Genomic DNA, 18,714 nt, shown 5'->3' on the forward strand with positions numbered 1-18,714 from the left:
AAACAGCAAAAGTCCAACAACAAAGAAGCTACTTTGGGATGCGAGGTCCGACCCTGTCAAAGGAGCCCCCCAAGAACAGCTAGAGGAAAGCAGGCTGGTCAGGGGGCACAGCAGAGATCCCCATGTTGTCATCTGAACCACTCTAGAAATGACCTTCCACTCAAACTGGAGCAAAAGACTCTTGATTTGAATATTTATCCCACTTCCTCCCCCTCTCCCTCAAGAGTTCCATTTGCCAGAGAATTACAAGGCACAGCAAAACTCGATCAGTTCCTTTATACACCAGCCCTGGGACCCAGGCCTTTCTTGGTCTCCCTTCCAGGTCTGGGGGACTTCTGTCTGCCAGCACTAGGTCCTGGCCATCATGCTACCTCTCTTGTCTCTGAGTCTTGTTTTCCCCATTTGTAAAGCGTTTGGGTGAGACTAGTGATCTCTAAGATTTTTCTCCAGTTCTGTCAATTCTGAAATTTTGTGAGAGCTTGGAGTTTGGGATCCGAATTCCTATGCTGTTATGAACTAGCTGTGATATTTGAGCAAATAACGTCTGCTCCATGCACCTCTCCTATAAAGGATTTGCACACTGGGTGACCTTGAGGCCCAAATAAGATAATGCCTCAGTCACAGTGGTGTTTGGAACATCATTGTAAAGATAGAAAGGGGTGTTTTCCTTTTGGGGTGTGACACCTGAGAGCGCCTTGGCTCTACACATGGTCCATCATCCCCTTTGTTTTTCTCTCGGTTCCCTCCCTTTTGATGCCCCCATTGGTTTTGCTCTGTGAGCTGGTGTTTGCTGTGTTCTCTGCTCATCAGTTACTCAACTGCACTCATTGGCAGTGCTGGCCTCCCACTTTTCCCAGGTGTCCACAAGTTGGGCTAATGTTGAAGACTAACAAGCTTAAAATAATTTCAGATTTGTCTTAATTTGGACAGAGAGGTTGACCTGAAGTAAACCACTGGGCTGTTTTTGCAAAGGGCTTCTTGCCAAAAATATTTAAGTATATGAGTCAGAGATGAAATTTCCTACCTAAGAACACACTGCAGTATAAGCAGAGAGTAACCTCACTTAGATTGATGTAAAAACACTTTTTGTCTTTTAAGGAAGACCCATCAATTGACATTTTAACCTTCTCAAGGTTATTCCAGAGTGGGGTAGGAAGAAATGCCATAGTTTGTATCTGTACCTTTGTGGTTAGAACAATCCTGAGATTTGAAAACTGCTCAAGATGCTAAACACTCGAAATGGCCAGTTACCTTGTCAGTTCCTCTTGGCCCATGCTTTTCACATAGATTAAGGCTGAAAGTTGATGAATTGGAGGTTGGTGTGCCGAGCCGGGGGAGACAGAACAAAGGTGTTGCTGTTCAGTTGCTCAGTTGTGTCTGACTCTTTGTGACCTCATGGACTATAGCACACCAGGCTTTCTTGTCCTTTACTATCTCCTGGAGTTTGCTCAAACTCATGTCTATTGACGGTGATGCCATCCAACCATCTCATCCTCTGTCACCCCCTTCTTCTCCTGCTCTCAATCTTTCCCAGCATCAGGGTCTTTTCCAATGAGTCTGCTCTTCACATCAGGTGGCCAAAGTATTGCAGCTTCAGCTTCAGCATCAGTCCTTCCAATGAATATACAGGACTGATTTCCTTTAGGATCGACTTGTTTGATCTGCTTGCAGTCCAAGGGACCCTCAAGAGTCTTCTCCAACACCACAGTTCAAAAGTATCAATTCTTTGATGCTCAATCTTCTTTATGGCCCAACTCTCACATCTGTACATGACTACTGGAAAAATGATAGCTTTGACTCTATAGACCTTTGTCAGCTAAGTGATGTCTCCACTTTTTAATACACTGTCTACGTTTGTCATAGTTTTTCTACCAAGGAACAAGCATCTTTTAACTTCATGGCTGCAGTCACCATCTGAACAAGGAGCATTGCTTATTAATTTAAAACAATAAAGTTTGCAAGGGAAGAAGGGAAACTAGGTAGGATTTAACATTTGGTCATGTATATATAAACATTAGTTCTATAGAATTTACATCCTGATTGCTTTTCTACAAGAAACATTACTTCTCTCTTCTGAGAATAATGAAACTATTTCTATATGAAAATAAATTTCCTTCTTTTACTCAAACTTTTTCACACTTTTTGCTGATTTCAAATTGCCCCTCCTCTTGGGGCTGGTTGGAATAGAATGTTCTCTAGTTTCCATCAGAGAATCTGGCTGTACTTTTTTTTTGAGTGTAGATAGTTGGCTAAAAAATAACACCATGATAATAAAAATAAATAGCTAAGTTTAACTGGGCACTTACCATGTGAGCTAAGTGCTTTATTTACATTATCTAGTGTAATCCACCCAGCAACTGAGTGAGGTAGGTATTATTATCTCCCTCTTTCTAAATGGTCATGGATTTTCTGAGGCTTGGTTTGACTACAAACCTTTTCAAGGCTGCAGAGGGTTGGAAAGTTCAGTGGTTAACTGGAGGTGGTGGAGCTGGTTAGTTAAGGAAGGCAGGCTGCAGTCTGACTCTGTGACCACTGCTTTCTCTCTTCATATGACTTCTTTTTCTTCAAGAAGACATCTTGGAAACTTCCCAAGACAATTTGCAGGCAATCTCTAGATGGAGAACTCTGGGTCCCTTCACTCGGAGATCCTTCAGCAGAGGAAAGTGACCTTGCCAGGTGCTTCCTGCAGTGGTCTAGGTCCTCCGGGTCTTCTTTTGTTCACTGTTTGCTCTTTCCTCTGCAGCACACCTGGGGGGGTGTGCCCGGAACTGTGGGCTCCAAGCCTCAGAGGAACATGGCAACAATTCCTCGTTCAAGCTCAGCTGTAAAACTCTGAAGGACTTGGAAGCAGCCTTCAGCCTGTGGACTTTATCATCTGGAGTCTATTCCTTGGAGCCTGGTCTGAGGAAAATGCCGAGGGTCCTGGGGAGAAAAGGGGGCTGTGTTTGGGCCTGTGGGCCTGGCGTGGGGGCTGGGAGGCAGCATCTGTATGTCCAAAGGAACACAGCGGGTACTCTCAGGTAGCATGTGGCCCTGGGGACCCTCGGAGCCCCAAGGTCAGATTATATCCCCCAGAACAAAGCTTTGGGCTCTGTCTCTTCTTCAGGCAAGTGCTTCTGTCTCCAGCAGCCTCAGCTGGGACTCTGCAAGCCCAGGAGAAGGGGCACTCCATGTTGTCTAGGAGCCGGACTTGGCGGGGCAGCGGCGGGGGTACCATCCTCAAGAAAGAGATGCTGGCCTTGGCCGTGAGAGCCAAGGGGCCCCCGGGTGAGTCAGTGTGGCCACTGGCCCCAGGGACAGACTTCCCTATGGAGGAAGAAGCAGCCAGTCAGGCCCCATTAAAATGCTGCCCCTGGCGAGGAGCCGTCCCCTGCGGGCCGTTCAGAGTCTGAAGGGGTGGACTCCAAGTTTCTGGGAGTGCTCCCCACCAGAGTCTCCCGGGCTTCCCAGGGGTGCTTGCGCCCACATGGAGGCCGGCTGGCCAGGCTCTCTGACACAGCCGAGAGCAATCTTGCCATAGCCACCCTGTATCCGGCCACCGGCCCAGGCCAGGCTTTGGTCTCACACTGTTTTCCTGGCCAGTGCCCTCCAAGTTCGGTGCTAGGATCCCCATTTTATAGATGGGGCTCAAAGACCTAAGTACGTAACTGCCAAATCCATAACTGGCTGGATCTAGGATTCAAATCCAGTGTATCTGGGTTGCTTTCCATTCCACCCTTAGGCCTCCTCGGAAGGTAGCACTAACCTGCTGGAGGCCACTGATCTTGAGTGAGCATCTGGGGTAGCAAGCATGATCTTGGGATTCAGGGCTTGTCTCCACGAGATGAAGCGGGAGTGAAACGTGGTCCTTTGGTGAAGGCATTGAACACAGTTTCCCTGCAGGCATGGTACAGGTAAACGCCTCAATTATATAGTCATCATACGGGTAGGAGTGAGATGCCCTGCATCTTGTTCTTAAATCCCAATTTCTGAATGCAGGTCTGTAATGAAACTAGTTTTGGGGAAAACTGTGGTGTTTGGTACCCTCACAAGAGCTGAAGTCTTTTCTGTAGCTTTTCTGTCTTGCTGATAACTTACGGATTTTACAGAGACTGTCTGATGTATCCTTTCCCTCTGTACCCTGTATCCCTCACCACTCAGTTTGTATGCTGTTGCTGTCTATCCTTGATTCTGATATGTCCTTGATCCCAAGAGGCACCTTTTCCCCACACTTTAATGTCTGTGCGGTTGGCACACATCTTGTAATTGAGGTCTACATTTAATGTGGCAGGGCTGTTTAAATTGATGTTACATTTTTGGGATGGACAGAGACCAAGAATTCAGGAAATATGATAATTCATGCATTTATTCAACTCATCAAATGCCTACAATAAATCTCAGGCATTGTGCTAGATGCTTGGAATATAGAAACAGCCAAGTTTCAGTCTCTTGCCTTTGGGAGGTCACAGTCTAATGGGGGAGATAGACTAGACAGATCAATAGGCTCATTGTAATAGGGGGAATTAGGGGAGCCAGGCTGTGTGGAGGGTCAGAGAAAGGAGGGGAGGATGTAGGGAGCCTGGGACCACTTTAAGCAGAGGGTGTATCCTGAATGAGGTGGGAGGACAAAGACTTGGGAGTCGGCTGGGATGGGTTGGGGAATGGTATTCCAGAAAGATTGACTGGTTGAAGCAAACAAAGGTTCAGAATCATGAGACACTAGGATGTGTTTCTGAGCCTCAACAAGTTGCTTGTGGCTGAAATGGATATGTGGAGACCTGGGGGTAAAACGGGGATGTGGGGAGAGCAGGGGCCAGATCATGGGGATCCCTAAGCTCATGCAAATCAGCATCATCTCTATCCTGAGTCCGATGGCAAGTCTTTGAGGTGTTTTAAGCAGGAGAATGATGCCCAGATTTCTGTAGAAAGTGGGTGGAAAAGGGATGGTGGAGTGCAGTGGAGGTTGTGAACAGAGTGACAGCTATTGAAAGAGAAAGAAGAGTTACCCTGAATGAAGCCCAAAGCCTCGTTTTCATTTACTGTTCCCAGGCAGCGTGGACCTGACCATGGAGGCTTGAGGAAGATCAAGCAGTGGTACAGGAGGGCATCTAGAACTAGCACCTGCAGGCCCAAGTGGCCTTGTTCTTGCCTTAGCCCCATCATGTGTGGCCTTCTCTCAGGAAAGTCGCATGATCAATAGGCAAGCTGGCTGTAGGAACGGATGCTGGGAAAAGCTAGAAAAAGAAGAAAAGCCTTTCACCTGTCTCTGCTTGTTAAGGGTTGTATCAACCTACGGCGATGACATGCCAACTTGTACTTGCCAAATTAGTTCACCAATCAGAACTTCTTACAAATAGATGGGGCACGCAGTGGACATTTCTGAGTGTGGTGTAAGAGATTAAGTGTTAAATGTCATAAGGAAACAGCGTGAAGCCCAAGATAAATGGCTGGGGTTGCGCCTGAGAGTCACGCAGAAAACACAGTGTTTTCTGGCCCATCTTCGAGGGACACGCGGCGGGAGGGCTGCTGGAGTGAGAGGTGGAAGGAGCGCTCCGCCTTGCTGGGGAGGGTTTGAAACGGATGGGAGGCCACTGTTGATCCTGTGCCCCAAGGCTTACGGTTCTTTTCTACTTCCCACCTCCCGAACAGGTGCAGTGCCATACTTACACCGGGTATTGCTGGTGTGTTACCCCAGATGGGAAGCCCATCAGTGGCTCTTCTGTGCAGAATAAAACTCCTGTATGTTCAGGTACTGTAGGGAAGGGCGGGAAGAAAGAAGAGGGCTGGGGAGAGACGCCTTGGCTGGTCTCCTGCCTCTGTGGGTGGACCTTTGAAAGACTGGTGGTGGTTATGAGTTCTCGTCCTGGTCAGGGGGAAGTCCACCTGAGCACGCTTGCTCTGTTGGGAGCTGGGTGATAGCGTCAGTATATGTCTCTGGGTATGTATTTATTTATTTTGAGTTTAGGTTTCTAGTTCAATGCTCTTTTTCCCAAGCATCAGCTGTAACCTCTAGAGAGCACGGTCTATAAGTTTATAGCTTGAGTGCTCTTGGTTGCTAGGGATCTGAGGCACACTTTATCGAGATAGATTTCAAGACTGCATGGGAGTTCAGCATCAAAGGCTATGACGACCAATTAGTGATGTCTTTCATGGGTGCAGAGAGGGGAGTGGTGGTCTATGTTGCCATATGTTTGCCACCCCTGAACAGTGTAACCTACAGTGATGGAAAACATTCGTGCCAGTGGCCCTGAAATCTGGCTGTCATCAGTGGTGCCTGGGGAATTCAAAAAGAACCCAAATGTTGAGGCTTCTCCTTCAATATTTGGATCCAGTAGGTCTAGAGTGAGACTTGGAGTCTACATGCTTATGAAGCTTCTCAGGTGGTTCTGATGCTGAGACAAATTAGGGAACCACTCTTTCATAGCGACCCTCCTAGTAAGTCCATAGGAAAAATCAAGTCTTTTCTATTTCCAACTTTATGGGCATAGAGAAATTTTGTTTTTAGATCAATTTTGTGGGATTGTGTATTATGGATTTATAGAAGCCCCACACTTCCATTTTGATGGTAAGGAAATTCAAGTCACTCCCTTAATTCACTATGCAACTCAACCCATGTTAAAAAAAAAAAAGTCTGTCCCACCCACCAGCTGCTTCCTATTTCTCTGTAATCTGTGTATATGAGATTTTATGTATTTACGTATTTTTAATTTTTAAGTGCAAGCAAAGTATAAAACATTATTCTAACGCCTATGGGAAATTCTAAACTGCAGCAGTCCTGTCCTAACATTTTTCTTTTTCCCCTAAATTTATTCATTTTTTTCGACCAGCCCTGCTATATAAGGGGAAGAGTGAGTGGAAAGGGCAGTAAGTATCTACATTAGGAAACCAAAATTTGCAGGCCAAAAAGGAAAGTTTACTTTATTTGTGGTTTACATGGAAACTGGAAACCTTAATTGGGGTTGGTGTGGGGAGGGGGAGGAATGAAGCCTTCTTGCAAATGACCTGGAAAGTTTCATTTAAAGCAAACAAATGTGCTAGAAACAAGTCATGCAGGGTAATATAATTGAATTCGCACAAAACTCATATATGGAGAAGGGGTCGGATGTGAACAGGGATGGATTTCTTCTCTTTTGTCGTGGGGACCTCCCCTGATGCCCCTCTATGCTTGAGCTGGCTGTGCCCTGCGTGTGCGGGGCAGGACATCCCGGGGAAGGCAGGTGCAGCAGGGTCAGGACTGTCAGATGGGGGCGCAGGGCACCCGAGTACACGCAGGGCACCGCGTTTGGCCAAACCCACCCACTACCCACCCTCCTTGAGGATCGGGCTGCATCTAGAAAATTGTTTCCATGCCTCAGACTATTTTGGCCCATTCAGTACAATTGGGCCAACAATTTTCTACTTAATGCAGATGGAAAATCGCCGATTTCCTGCCCTCACTGGCAAGGGATGTCAATCACTGCATTTGCAGTGAGAGGGGTTTTCTTTGCCGTCGGCCCTACTGACTGAATGTGGCTCAGAATGTGGAGCTGGTGGGAAGTGGAGGCGAGGGGGCAGTGAGTGGAATGTTCAACAAAGGAGTTATGTGGATGTGGAATTTTGTAAAAATCTGCTCGAGACTATTGCCAGGGAGCCTGGAAATCATGGTTCATCTCAACAGTGCTGTGATACCAGTGACATTGATGTTAAACAAACCCCACTCACATGTATGTATGTACTCACTTTGTATATAATGTTCCTAGTTGTGTATACAGTATCTATATACATAACCATATGCTCCTAGCAGCAGGCTTTACCAACTCTTTGAAAGAAACCAACCGCGATGCATTCTGAACGTCTGTGTTTTTGTTTCCCCTCTCACCCAAGGTTCGGTCACCGATAAGCCTGCGAGCCAGGGTAACTCTGGAAGGAAAGGTGAGTGGAGTTTCACGCTTTATCTAAGTGTTTGCTTCTAAAGCCAGTCCAAGCAGGCGTTCTTAGACAAGACGGAAGGAGCCTGGGGTGAAAGCTAAAAGTGCCCTGCAGAGAATATGCATTTTCTGTTCCCTCCCAGAAGCCCTGGAGGTAAGTAAGGCTCATCACCTCCCGGAATTTCTGAGAGAGATGAGCAGTGCACATTGCAGGCGAGGACCCTGAGACCCTTGGTTCCTGGGAGGTTCAGTCAGTCAACTACCACTGTGTAGCCAGCGTTAAACACAAAAGCACAACGAAGGCAGGCATGCCCAAGTCTGCCCAGACTCTTCTATTTTGGAAACCCATCTGAGCATTTTTTTTCCTCTTTGATTCTCCTTGATAATTGTTCTGGTACATCCAGTCTCTTCACTAAGACTAGGATGCTCCATGGGCATGTGACCTGGGCAGCTGTGGTCTCGAAATTCTTAGTTATTTTGCCCTTGAACGTGGGTTTTGTCAGTACAGTGCAGTTGGACAGCAAAGCATGCATGTGGGCAGTAGAGACACGTGCACTGTGCGTATTCACTGTGGCTTTATTGACAGATAGCTTTTGTGATGAGGGCTACGGGTCTTCCATAACCTGCTTAGAATTTTCATTTTTCTTTACCTAGAAAGTAAGAATTTGTTACTCAGTCATTGTCTGACTTTTATCACCCCATGGAATGTAACCTGCCAGACTCCTCTGTCCATGGGATTTCCCAGGCAAGAATACTGGAGTGGGTTGCCATTTCCTTCTCCAAGGGATCTTCCCAACCCAGGGATCCAACCTGGGTCTCCTGCATTGCAGGCAGATTCTTTACTGTGTGAGCCACTGGGAAGCCTTTCTTTACCTAGAACAATGATAAATAGCAAGTTGAAAAACACCATGACAAATCAAGAGAGAGACTATGGAGGAGAGGCTCAGACTTAATATTTTAGTGTCTTTCATGGCACCCTTTCTCCTGCTGTTTGAAGAAAAGGCTTTTTCAGTCTGCACTGGGCCCTACAAATTGTGTAGCTGGCCTTGATGAGGGCATTTGTCTGAGTGCTGGTTAGTGGACCAGCTTACATGAGGAACGGGCCCCTGGGATGTGCTGACCATACTTTCCAGTATGGAAGATGCTAAGATTCTCCACTTCTTACCTCCAGAAAAGCATACACACAGACAGCTGGTGGTTGCATGGAAAACAGGCTTCAATTTTATTGCCCATGCAAGCACTCCAGAACCCTTATTTTGGGGTCTCAGGTAAAACCCAGGTGGGAGATCTCAGCTGAGTTTGAGCCCCCCCTACTTGACTCTGAGCCTTGGGAACTTCATGCTCATAAGAGCTATATGGAGAATTGGGCCTGCAAGGATCAGAGTGGGGCAAGCAGGCTTATCCTACACTGCAGTCACAGAGAGACCAAGGCGAGGCCCTGGCCCTTGCCCCAGATGCTAATTCTCTGGGGACCCCAAGAGGAGGCAGAGTCCCCCTGCTTGAATGGAGGAGCTGAGAGTCTGGAGAACCTGATCTCCTTGCATCAGGTGCTCCAAGAAGATATGGGAGTGGAGCTTGGTAATACCACCTCCTTCTAGAAACCATGGACCAAAGGACCCAATGGGCTGCTCCCCTACCAGCGAACAGGAATGAGTAAGTGGGCAAAAACAAAGTACTTCGTAGCCCCAGGGAGACAGCCTTGAATGTTGGTGGCTCCCTTCTAGGAGGGAAGGCAGGAGAGGGGATAAACATTTCTTCCTGCGAAGATCTGAAATCATCAACACTGTGAGTGGTGTGTCTGCCTGTAATTGATTGGGGTTGGAAAAGGGAACTGCCTTCAGTTTTGCTTGTTGCCACTGAAGTCTTCAGGAGCATAAGCTTTAATCCTGGGCATGAGGTCCTGGTGGTAGGAAAAAGAAAGAGCAGTCATGCAGAACAGCCCACCCAGACTTTCCCCACCGAAGGGAACAGAGCGCATGATGCTGGGTGAAGCACCTGCCCCCGGAAAGGCCAACCAGAGGATCTGGCTTTTAAACTGCACAGAGAAGTACTTCCCAGGTTGTCTTGTTTGCTGTGGATGACAATAGGAATTGGACCCGTGCTCACAGCAGGCTCTTGCTGATCCAGGTGGGAGAAGGCAGGGGAATCTGATTCCTCCAGGGAGGCGGGGTGGATAGAGTGTGAAGCCTCAAGTTCCTTTCTCTTCACTCCCTTACCCCGGCGAAGTTCCTCTGTTCCAGATGGTGGTGCAGGGGCTTCCTCTTTGGTGCAAAGGCCTGGCAGGGGGGTGGGGAAGATGCTAGGGTTCACTCACCCCCTGGAGACTTGACTTCTGCCCAGTGGCCTCTCTTTCCTTCTACTCTGGAGGGTTCCCAGAGGTGCTGCAGTCTGTGGGGTCGCAGAGTCAGACACACCTGAACAACAGCAGAGGTGTTGAATCTCTTCTCTTTGTCTGCCGCGGGCAGGGCAGTGAAAAGCCACCTGTGGGAAGGCCCACCTGAAGCCACACCTGCCCAGGAAGCTGGGGTTTGAATGAGGACAGGGTGCGAGAGGGCATTGGTAATATTCTGTGTCGGGCCTGCCGAGGTGCCTCTTCAGCTGCCACTTAAGAATGGAATGTGCTCCGGAGGGCAGCAGGTGGGAGGACACAAAAGGCCCTTGTCTGAGCCGGTGCCCACATGGGGGGTCTCCCAGAAGGCATCTCCCGAGAGAGCCGCAGCTCCAGAGACCTGCCCAGAGGGATGCTCAGCCCAGAGGACGGCCAGAAAGGAGGCGAGACTGGGGGTCTGGGTGTATGTGTGTGTGGGGGCTGGGGGGGTGGTGGGAGCAGGGGAGGAGCACACCCAGTCCTTTCTTTCCCCACCCTTCTGCCTTTTTGAACATGCTCCACGGACCGGACTTGGAAGGATCGGTTCTCTCCGCCTGGGAGGAATGAAAAGGCGTATTGTGCCACGGAGGGTCTGGTTGCCGGCCAGGAATCAGTCCTCTGAAGGCAAGGAGGAGAAAGGCAGAGCGGGAGGAGGCTGGGGGAGGAGGCCCGGGGAGATAGCAGGAGGCAGGAGAGAGGGAGAGAGGCCAGGCAGTAGCAGGTCACAGGCGTCTGGCCAGCAAGCAGGTCTGGGTCGCTCCTGCTCCCGGGTCCACAGGTGTGGGGCCTGAGGGGAGACGTGGGGGAAGGAGGGAGGGAGGGAGGCCCGGTTATCTTACCCAGATGCACGTGCTGCAGGAGGGGAGGAGGGTCAGAACTTCAGACTGTTTACTTAATCCCCTGGAATGTCTTCACTGTGCTCTGTTCTTTGGGCCCCTTGTGTTTCCCTGGACTCCTTTATGGGCACATGTGTGGTAATTAACACATGCGGGGTAGGTCCCGGGCCATGTGTTTGAGTTTCAAATATCCATTGATCTGGGGCACTCCCATCCTGCAGCCGTCCCTTCTCTGATGGTCCTCGCCCTCTGAGAGAGATGGAAGGGGTATGTGTGCATTTGGGGGGGGGCGGGGGGGCACACGTGCATCCACATGTGTTTTATTGATGCTACAGAGGAATATCAGAAGAGAGGAAAGGACCCCCCAGCAACCCCTGAGTTCTGACCATCTGCTGCTAGAACAGTTGAAAGCTGCAGAAGTTGAGAGGAAGGAATTTGGGGTTTCCATTGAAGTAGAAAAGTGACTGGGAAGCAAAATGTGATTTAGAGGTGGTGATTTTACCCTGAGCAGCTTTTCCTGGCCCGCCAAGGCTCGTGGACTTTCCTGGGGTGCCTCTTTTGGGGGTCCAGATGCTAACAAATGTGGGTGATTTGAGGGAGTTTCCAGGATAACCTAACACAGAGTCAGGGACTGGTCCTAGGCTCCATTGCTTATGAGGTGCAGTAAGGATGTTCTCGGCCTCCAGCGGGGTGTTGGTGGGGCAGGTGAAGAATGGGAGAGTAGTAGGAGAGGACTTGGACAATGATTTCTGGCAGTTTCTGGGAACTTTTTCTCTGGAGCGCCTAGGATACATGGCCAATGAAAATTTAGGGTCATTGGGAGTTTTCTGCAGTTTGCTCTTTTCTTACTTCTAAGAGCTCTGGGAGTGAGCAGTGTAAGGAAAGTGAGAGAAGAATAAAAACATTTAGAAAACTGCTCTCTTTTCTTCACGTGCTCCTGTATTTGGCAAGCCAGTCTTGGAGAGAAGCGGAACTTCCAAAATTCAACTCATAGAGACTTCTTTTATTGTGCCCCCCGCCCCCACCTCACTGCCCCTCCACTGACTGCTCCATAGTATGTGTTCCAAGTGAAGAATGAGTCATAGTTATTTTTTCAGAGTCCGTCTCTGGGTCTCAGTTTTGAGGATCTCTCACGGTGTTTGGTCTACAAGTTGATGCCAGCCTGACCTTTGTCACTCAAATGGTGGAGCTAGCAGCACTTCCCCTCAGGGCTGAGGGATGTACTTAGGGCAGGGGTGATGGATGGTAGGTCTCCCAGATGAAGGGGCTCGTGTGGTCTCTAGCCTCCGCCCTCATGGGGGTTAAGTACACCTGAAGGGATTTTCTTGCATTGCCTCGAACCTGGTTGAGGTGTACAGAGCCAGCCGTCTCAGAGCATCCTATACACAGAATGTCACCCCGTTCACATGTCTTTCACCTCTTCCCAGCCACCTCTTTTTTCTCTTCTCTCAGCCCAGAGAAGGTGGCCAGATCCATAGGTGATCAGTCAGCCTTGCCACCAGATGGCTTAAGTCTGATTACCTTCCAGCCTGGGCTGGATTTGAATGGAGATGGGCAACTGATGACCTCTATGTGTTGACCTCGGCTCACATTGGATTTCCCTGTGGAGAACCATTCATTCTGATGCGTACCTGCTACAAACTGCACCTAAGTAGCTCCAGGCCCATGAGATGCAGCTCTTTCCCCCCTGCATGCAGGTTGCTGCTGCTGTCTGTTGTCCGAGCCACCCTGACCCAGCCTGGCATATCAGTATATCAGCTTCAAAGAGATCAGTTGCAGAAGGGGTGTGCAGGAGTGTGCTTGAGTGTTCACGTGTGCCCCTCATCTCCCACTACCCACTGTTCATTACTCCCCCAGCAGGGAGTAACTCCATCTACTCAACTGCCCGCCCTGCATCTCAGCCCCTATTCTGTGGTCTCCAAGAGAAAGTTTATGAATGGAGGATACCTGATTTCCAAGGAGTGGAGAGGAAATGGGGTTTGTGATCTGGAAATGCCCTCTAGCCGTGGATTCTGACGAGTCCCCCAGTGTTGTTAGTGACCACTGGTGTTTTATACTTGGCTGTTTTGTTCTTTCATTCAACAAATATTCACTGAGACTTCAGTGCCAGCTTTATTACAGTCCCTGAGGACCCAGTGACGGGTGAAATGTAAGGGCCCTCAGCTCGTGGAGCTCACACTCTGATGGTCTTAGCCTCTTCTTGTCGAAGACATCGTCATGGAGGGGAAGCCTCCCAGAGGAGCACAGACTTCTAGATGCTGGGATACTGGGAAGCAGGGGAGGGATGGCAGGTGGCTCCTCCAAATGCCCTGGCCAGTAGCCCCCAGGGTTAGAGCCTCTAAGGAGAGACCCTTGAAGGAGGCTGCCTGGGATAAGCATGGTCCAGTGGCAAGTTCTTGATTCTTCTGCCTGTTACCTTTGTGAGGCTCCCGAAGTCTAGGGGACGGCTCCAAGCTTGTCTGGCCACTGAAGGTAAGTTTCTTGGCTGAATGAGTTCAGTTCCAAATGTGGCCCAGCAAGCTGGAGGGAGGCAGGGATTTCAGCCTGTGGGTGGACAGGCCTTGGGGCCACATCTGAACCACTTCTTCAGCCCTAAGTGCCACGTAGCTCCTGTGGTCAAGGCCAAGGAGTTGTCACTGTCCATCCTGTTGCACCTGTTGAAGGAAAGCCATGAGGTTCAAGGGCTGCTTATTCTAAAATTTATGTGGAAAGGCAATGGTGGTGTTGTTTAGTCCTCAAGTTGTGTCCCGACTCTTCCCCATCCAATGGGCTGCAGCACGCCAGGCTTCCCTGTCCCTTACTCTCTCCCAGAGAAGGCAATGGTACTAGAGCAGCTGAAACAATTTTTAAAAAGAAAGTGAGAGGAATCACTGTATGTTATCTTTTTTTTAAACCAAGAGATCTTTAATATTTTACTCCCTTCTTGACCCTTTATGAATTTTCAATCCATGCTTTCCTTTGGTCATCTAAACAAATGTGGTGACTCCATATTTTTAAATGTCTATTTTATTCTTTTTAAATTCATTTTTGACTTAGTTTTTTAAGAGTAGTTTTAGGTTCACAGCAAAATTAAGAGGAAGGTCCAGAAATTTTCTATATGCCCCCTGTCCCCACACATGTGTCACCTTCTCCACCATCAACACCCCCCACCAGAGTGGGTACCTTTGTTACAGCTGATGAACCTAAATTGACACATCATTAACACCCGAAGTTCACAGTTTATATTAGGATTCACTCTTGGTGTTGTATACTCTGTGGGAATAGACACACATGTAGTCTATGTGTGTATCCACCATTATAGTATCATACAGAGTATTTTCACTGTCTGTTGACCCAGGGATCAACAGAACAGAACCGAGAACCCAGAAACAGACCTACACAAGCTCAGCAAACTGATTTTTGAAACGTGCAAAAGGAATTCAGTGGAGTAAAGATAGTCCTTTCAACAAATAGTGCTGTAGCAATTGGGCACCCAGTAGACAAAAACAAAAACAACTCCCCAAGACCTTCAGCCTAAACCTCACACCTCATACAAAAATTAACTCAAAATGGATCTTGGGCTTAAATGTAAAATCTAAGGCTATTAAAACTTTTACAAGAAATCGTAGGAGAAAATTTTTAGAACTTATAGGTAGGTGAACCTTGAGCTTTAGTGTTTTAGAATACCAAACATGTGATTCAAAAATTTTTTAAATTGGCAAATTGGACTTAACCAAAATTGAAAACTTGCTTTCAAAATATCTTGTTAAGGAAATTAAAAACTGCAGACTTGGAGAAAATACTTACAGACCACCTATCTGACAGAGGACGTATGAACATATAAAGAATGCTAAAAAACCTAACAGTGGAAAAACAATTTAATTTAAAAATGAACAAAATACATGAATGAGCTTTTCACCTAAGCACATATGCAGAAGGCAAATGAACACACAAAAAGATGTTCAACGTCATTACTTATAAAAAGTGCAAATTAACCAGCAAGGAACTACTGCATAGCACAGGGAACTAGACTCAGTATTATGCAATAATACTGGGAAAAGAATCTGAGAAATCTATAAGGGAAAAGAATCTGAGGAAGAATATGCATATATATGCATAACTGAATTGCTGTGCTGTGCACCCAAACCTTACAAGATATTGTAAAACAGCTATACTTTGATCAAAAATTTTAAAGTGCAAATTAAGAACATGATCAGATATCACTACACACCTATCAGAAGAGCTAAAATAGTGACAATACCAAATGTCACTGCAGAGGAACTGGATCTTTCATAAATTGTTGGTAAGAATGTAAAATGATATAGCCACTCTGGAAGGTACTTTGGAAGTTTCCTAAAAAAGTAAACAACAAAACATATGCTTACCATATATAATCTAGTGATTGCACTCCTGATTATTTATTCCAGAGAAATGAAAACTTATGTCCACAGAAAAACCAGTACACAAGTAGTCACAGCAGCTTTATCTGTAATAACCAAGGGTGAAAACAACCCAAATGTCCTTCAATGGGTGAAACAAACTGAGGTGCATCCATTCCATGGAATACTACTCAGTAACGTAAAGGAACACTCTGTTGACACATGCAGCAACAGCTGGATGGATTTCAAGGGCATTATGCAGAGTGGAAAAGTCCAACCTCCAGAAATCGTCCACTGCGTGATTCCATTTATATAACATTCTGAAAATGACAAAATTATAGAGATGGAGAAAGGGTTAGTGGTTACCAGGGGTGAAGGATGAGGTGGAGAAGGGGAAGTGTGATTATAAAAGGGTAGCACATGGGATATCTTTGTAGTGATGGACTAGTTCTATATTTTGATCGTGGCAGGTGGTTACATGAATCTGCACATGGATAAAATCGCATAGAGCTACACACTGCCCACCCAACCAGACACTCAGAAACAAGTACGTGCAAAACTGGTGGGATGTGAATAAGGTCCCTGGATTATAGCAATATCAAAATTTCCTGATTTTGATATTATACTATTATGATGTTGTCTATATGATTATATTAACTGTAAAGATGCTACATTGGAGGAAACTGGATGAAGGGTACATAGGACCTCTCTGTTTACAATTACCTGTTGCAAAGTCATTTCTAGTCTAAAAGATTAGCCCAGTCTCTGTGCGAACCCAACTCTGAACCAACTCTGCTGCTGCCAGTGTCACCAACCTCCCACGCCTCACCCCTCTCACCACCCTCTTCTTCCATCTCTGGTCTACCCTTTTCACCAACCCTTTGTTTCTGTTCTTACTCAAGAAAATGTGGAGCTTGACGATGTTGGTAACTGCTTGCAAAAAGACAGTTTTAAGCTTGCTTTCAATTGTATTGGGAAGGAAGGTGCAGATGGGTAGGCAGAATGTAGAGCATTGATCTCTCACTCTGGAAAGGACCTGAAGTACTCAGATAACTTCTGTTCTCAAAGGTCAGAATCGGGACAGCTCTCAGCTGAGCCTCGTTGGACATTTCTGAGCCTCGTTGGTCATGGGACCTCAGGAAATGTTGAGGTTAACTAACAATTCCATCCTCCCCCTGGTATGATTCGGGCCAGGTTCTTAAGGGACATTTCTGTAAACAGGCACTGTTGTCTCCCTGTGTTGCCTGGAATAAGTTGTCTCGACTTTCACACTGGGTCTGAATCACATGCTGAGGGGGATGATGGCTCTGGAATAAATGTAGTCCCTTCAATAGCAAGAACCTTCCAACATTTCTATTGGGCTGAAGTTTATCTCCATGTCTTGCAGCCTGAATGAATCCAAGAGGGAGGGTGACCAGTGATGGACCAGGGTTTGGGCAGAACCCAAGAATCGAAGGGGACTTGGGATCATTGAGAGACTTTCCGAATCTCAGGATGGGGGTGGTGGTTTCTTTTTCTCTCATTCTCCAAGGCTCCTCAGTCTCAAGACCCCAAGAGATGCCATTAATACAGATTCCTCCTCTGGCCCCTTTGACACATTTGCTTTTGAAGGACCTGGAAGAGAAAGCTCTTTGTATGTGGTCAGAATAAACTCATTGTACACCCAAACAATTAACTCCTCAATGGACTTGCCAGCCCCTTGAAAGGCCCGGCCCTGCCTCCTTGGACCTCTTGGGCTCTATTCAGTCCCTTAAGCACACCAATGTTTTGGGGGTTTTGTTTTGTTTTGTTTGTTATTCTGAAAAGTCTTTCCTTGCGAATAGTCAGAGCGGGTCAACATTGTCCTCAGCGCGGCATTTATCTCCACTCGCCAGCGAATGTCAATCAGGAATCAAAAAGCCAAACAGAGGGGGCTTTGAACAGTGTCATTGGGGGTCGAAGTGACTTCCAGCTGTCTGTGCGTGGGCCAGGCCTTCTCGCAGGGCAGGGAATTGTGTGGCCACACAAACCCACTGTCTGGATGGACTTACAGGGTCCGTGCGGGGGCTGCGGCTCTCTGGGGCTGCACCTGCAAGGGGAGGCGTGGTTGGGGGGCTGGGGAATTTGGGGGAGGCCAGATGCCTGCTCCGGGCCTGAGCAGTTGTCAGCACCGCTTGCTCACTGCCTCTGGGGTCTTGAACAAATCACTTCCTTGTGTTGAAGCTCAACCTCTTTTTATCTGCCTGGTGACTTCCTCTGGCCTGGCCAGTGGCAAGAATAGATGAAGAAAGCAACCTGCTAGGAACTCTGAGTGTTACAAAATGTGCTAACACGTATTATTCTTGATCTTGACGTCATCCTTGAGAAATTTTCTCAGGTTTGGCTTATTTTTCTCTGGCTGTTGTTGTTCAACTGCTCAGTTGTGTCCGACTCTTTGCGACCCCCATGGACTGCAGCACGCCAGGCTCCCCTGTCCTTCCCTATCTCCGGGAGTTTGCTCAGATTCATGTCCATTGAGTCGGTGATGCCATCTAATCCTGTTCCTCTGCTGCCCCTTTCTCCTTTTGCCTTCAGTCTTTCCCAGCGTCAAGGTCTTTTCCAATGAGTCGGCTCTTCACAACACCCTAAGTCAGCCTTAGGATTTCTTTATTTCTGTGCCCAATCTCAGGACTATGTCATTTAGAATAATGAATGTTATGTTTCTATCTACACACGTCCATGGGATTCTCCAGGCAAGAATACTGGAGTGGGTTGCCATGCCCTCCTCCAGGGGATCTTCCCGACCCAGGGTTCAAACCCTTGTCTCTTATGTCTCCTGCGTTGGCAGGAGGGTTCTCTATCACCAGGGCCACCTGTGAAACCCCTATTTTTCTTTAATGTTTCCAAATTTACCTTTTCTCCCTGCAAGGGAAATGATCATCTTTGAATTGGGTTTTTTTTTTTCAGTATTCTATCTTCTTCTCCATCTGGAGGAGTATTATGGCATCAACAAAAAATAAAGTCTTACTATTGCAGGTCTGTAAGAATCACCAAGAGTGAATATACACACACATGAAATCATCATGTGCATATGTGTAAACTGAGATTCAGATGTATTTTTCTTTAAGCTCTGTGGAAGAGTCTCCCCCCAAATTAAGGACCGCTTGAATAATCTAGCCACTGCCTCCTGATGATGTATCTGTGACGTCTTGGGTGCTCTGTCCCTCCTTTGTTTTAAAACCTTTATTAAGGTATAATTACACACCATAAAACTTACCCATTGTAAAATGTACAATTCAGTGAATTTA

General features: G+C 47.3%; 1 protein-coding gene across 4 annotated transcripts in view; it reads left to right on the forward strand.

Annotated features, from left to right (window-relative positions):
* SMOC1 (SPARC related modular calcium binding 1) overlaps positions 1–18,714 on the forward strand; it is a 141,352-nt gene that overhangs the window by 79,719 nt on the left and 42,919 nt on the right. For all 4 annotated transcript variants that reach the window (XM_043472404.1, XM_043472405.1, XM_043472406.1 and 1 more), the window contains exons 4-5: positions 5,629–5,728; positions 7,843–7,890. In XM_043472404.1, coding sequence (XP_043328339.1) covers positions 5,629–5,728; positions 7,843–7,890 — 148 coding nt within the window. The remainder of the gene's footprint in view (positions 1–5,628; positions 5,729–7,842; positions 7,891–18,714) is intronic.

Source organism: Cervus canadensis, chromosome 6 (genome assembly GCF_019320065.1).
Source record: "Cervus canadensis isolate Bull #8, Minnesota chromosome 6, ASM1932006v1, whole genome shotgun sequence".
NCBI classification, from domain to species: domain Eukaryota; kingdom Metazoa; phylum Chordata; class Mammalia; order Artiodactyla; family Cervidae; genus Cervus; species Cervus canadensis.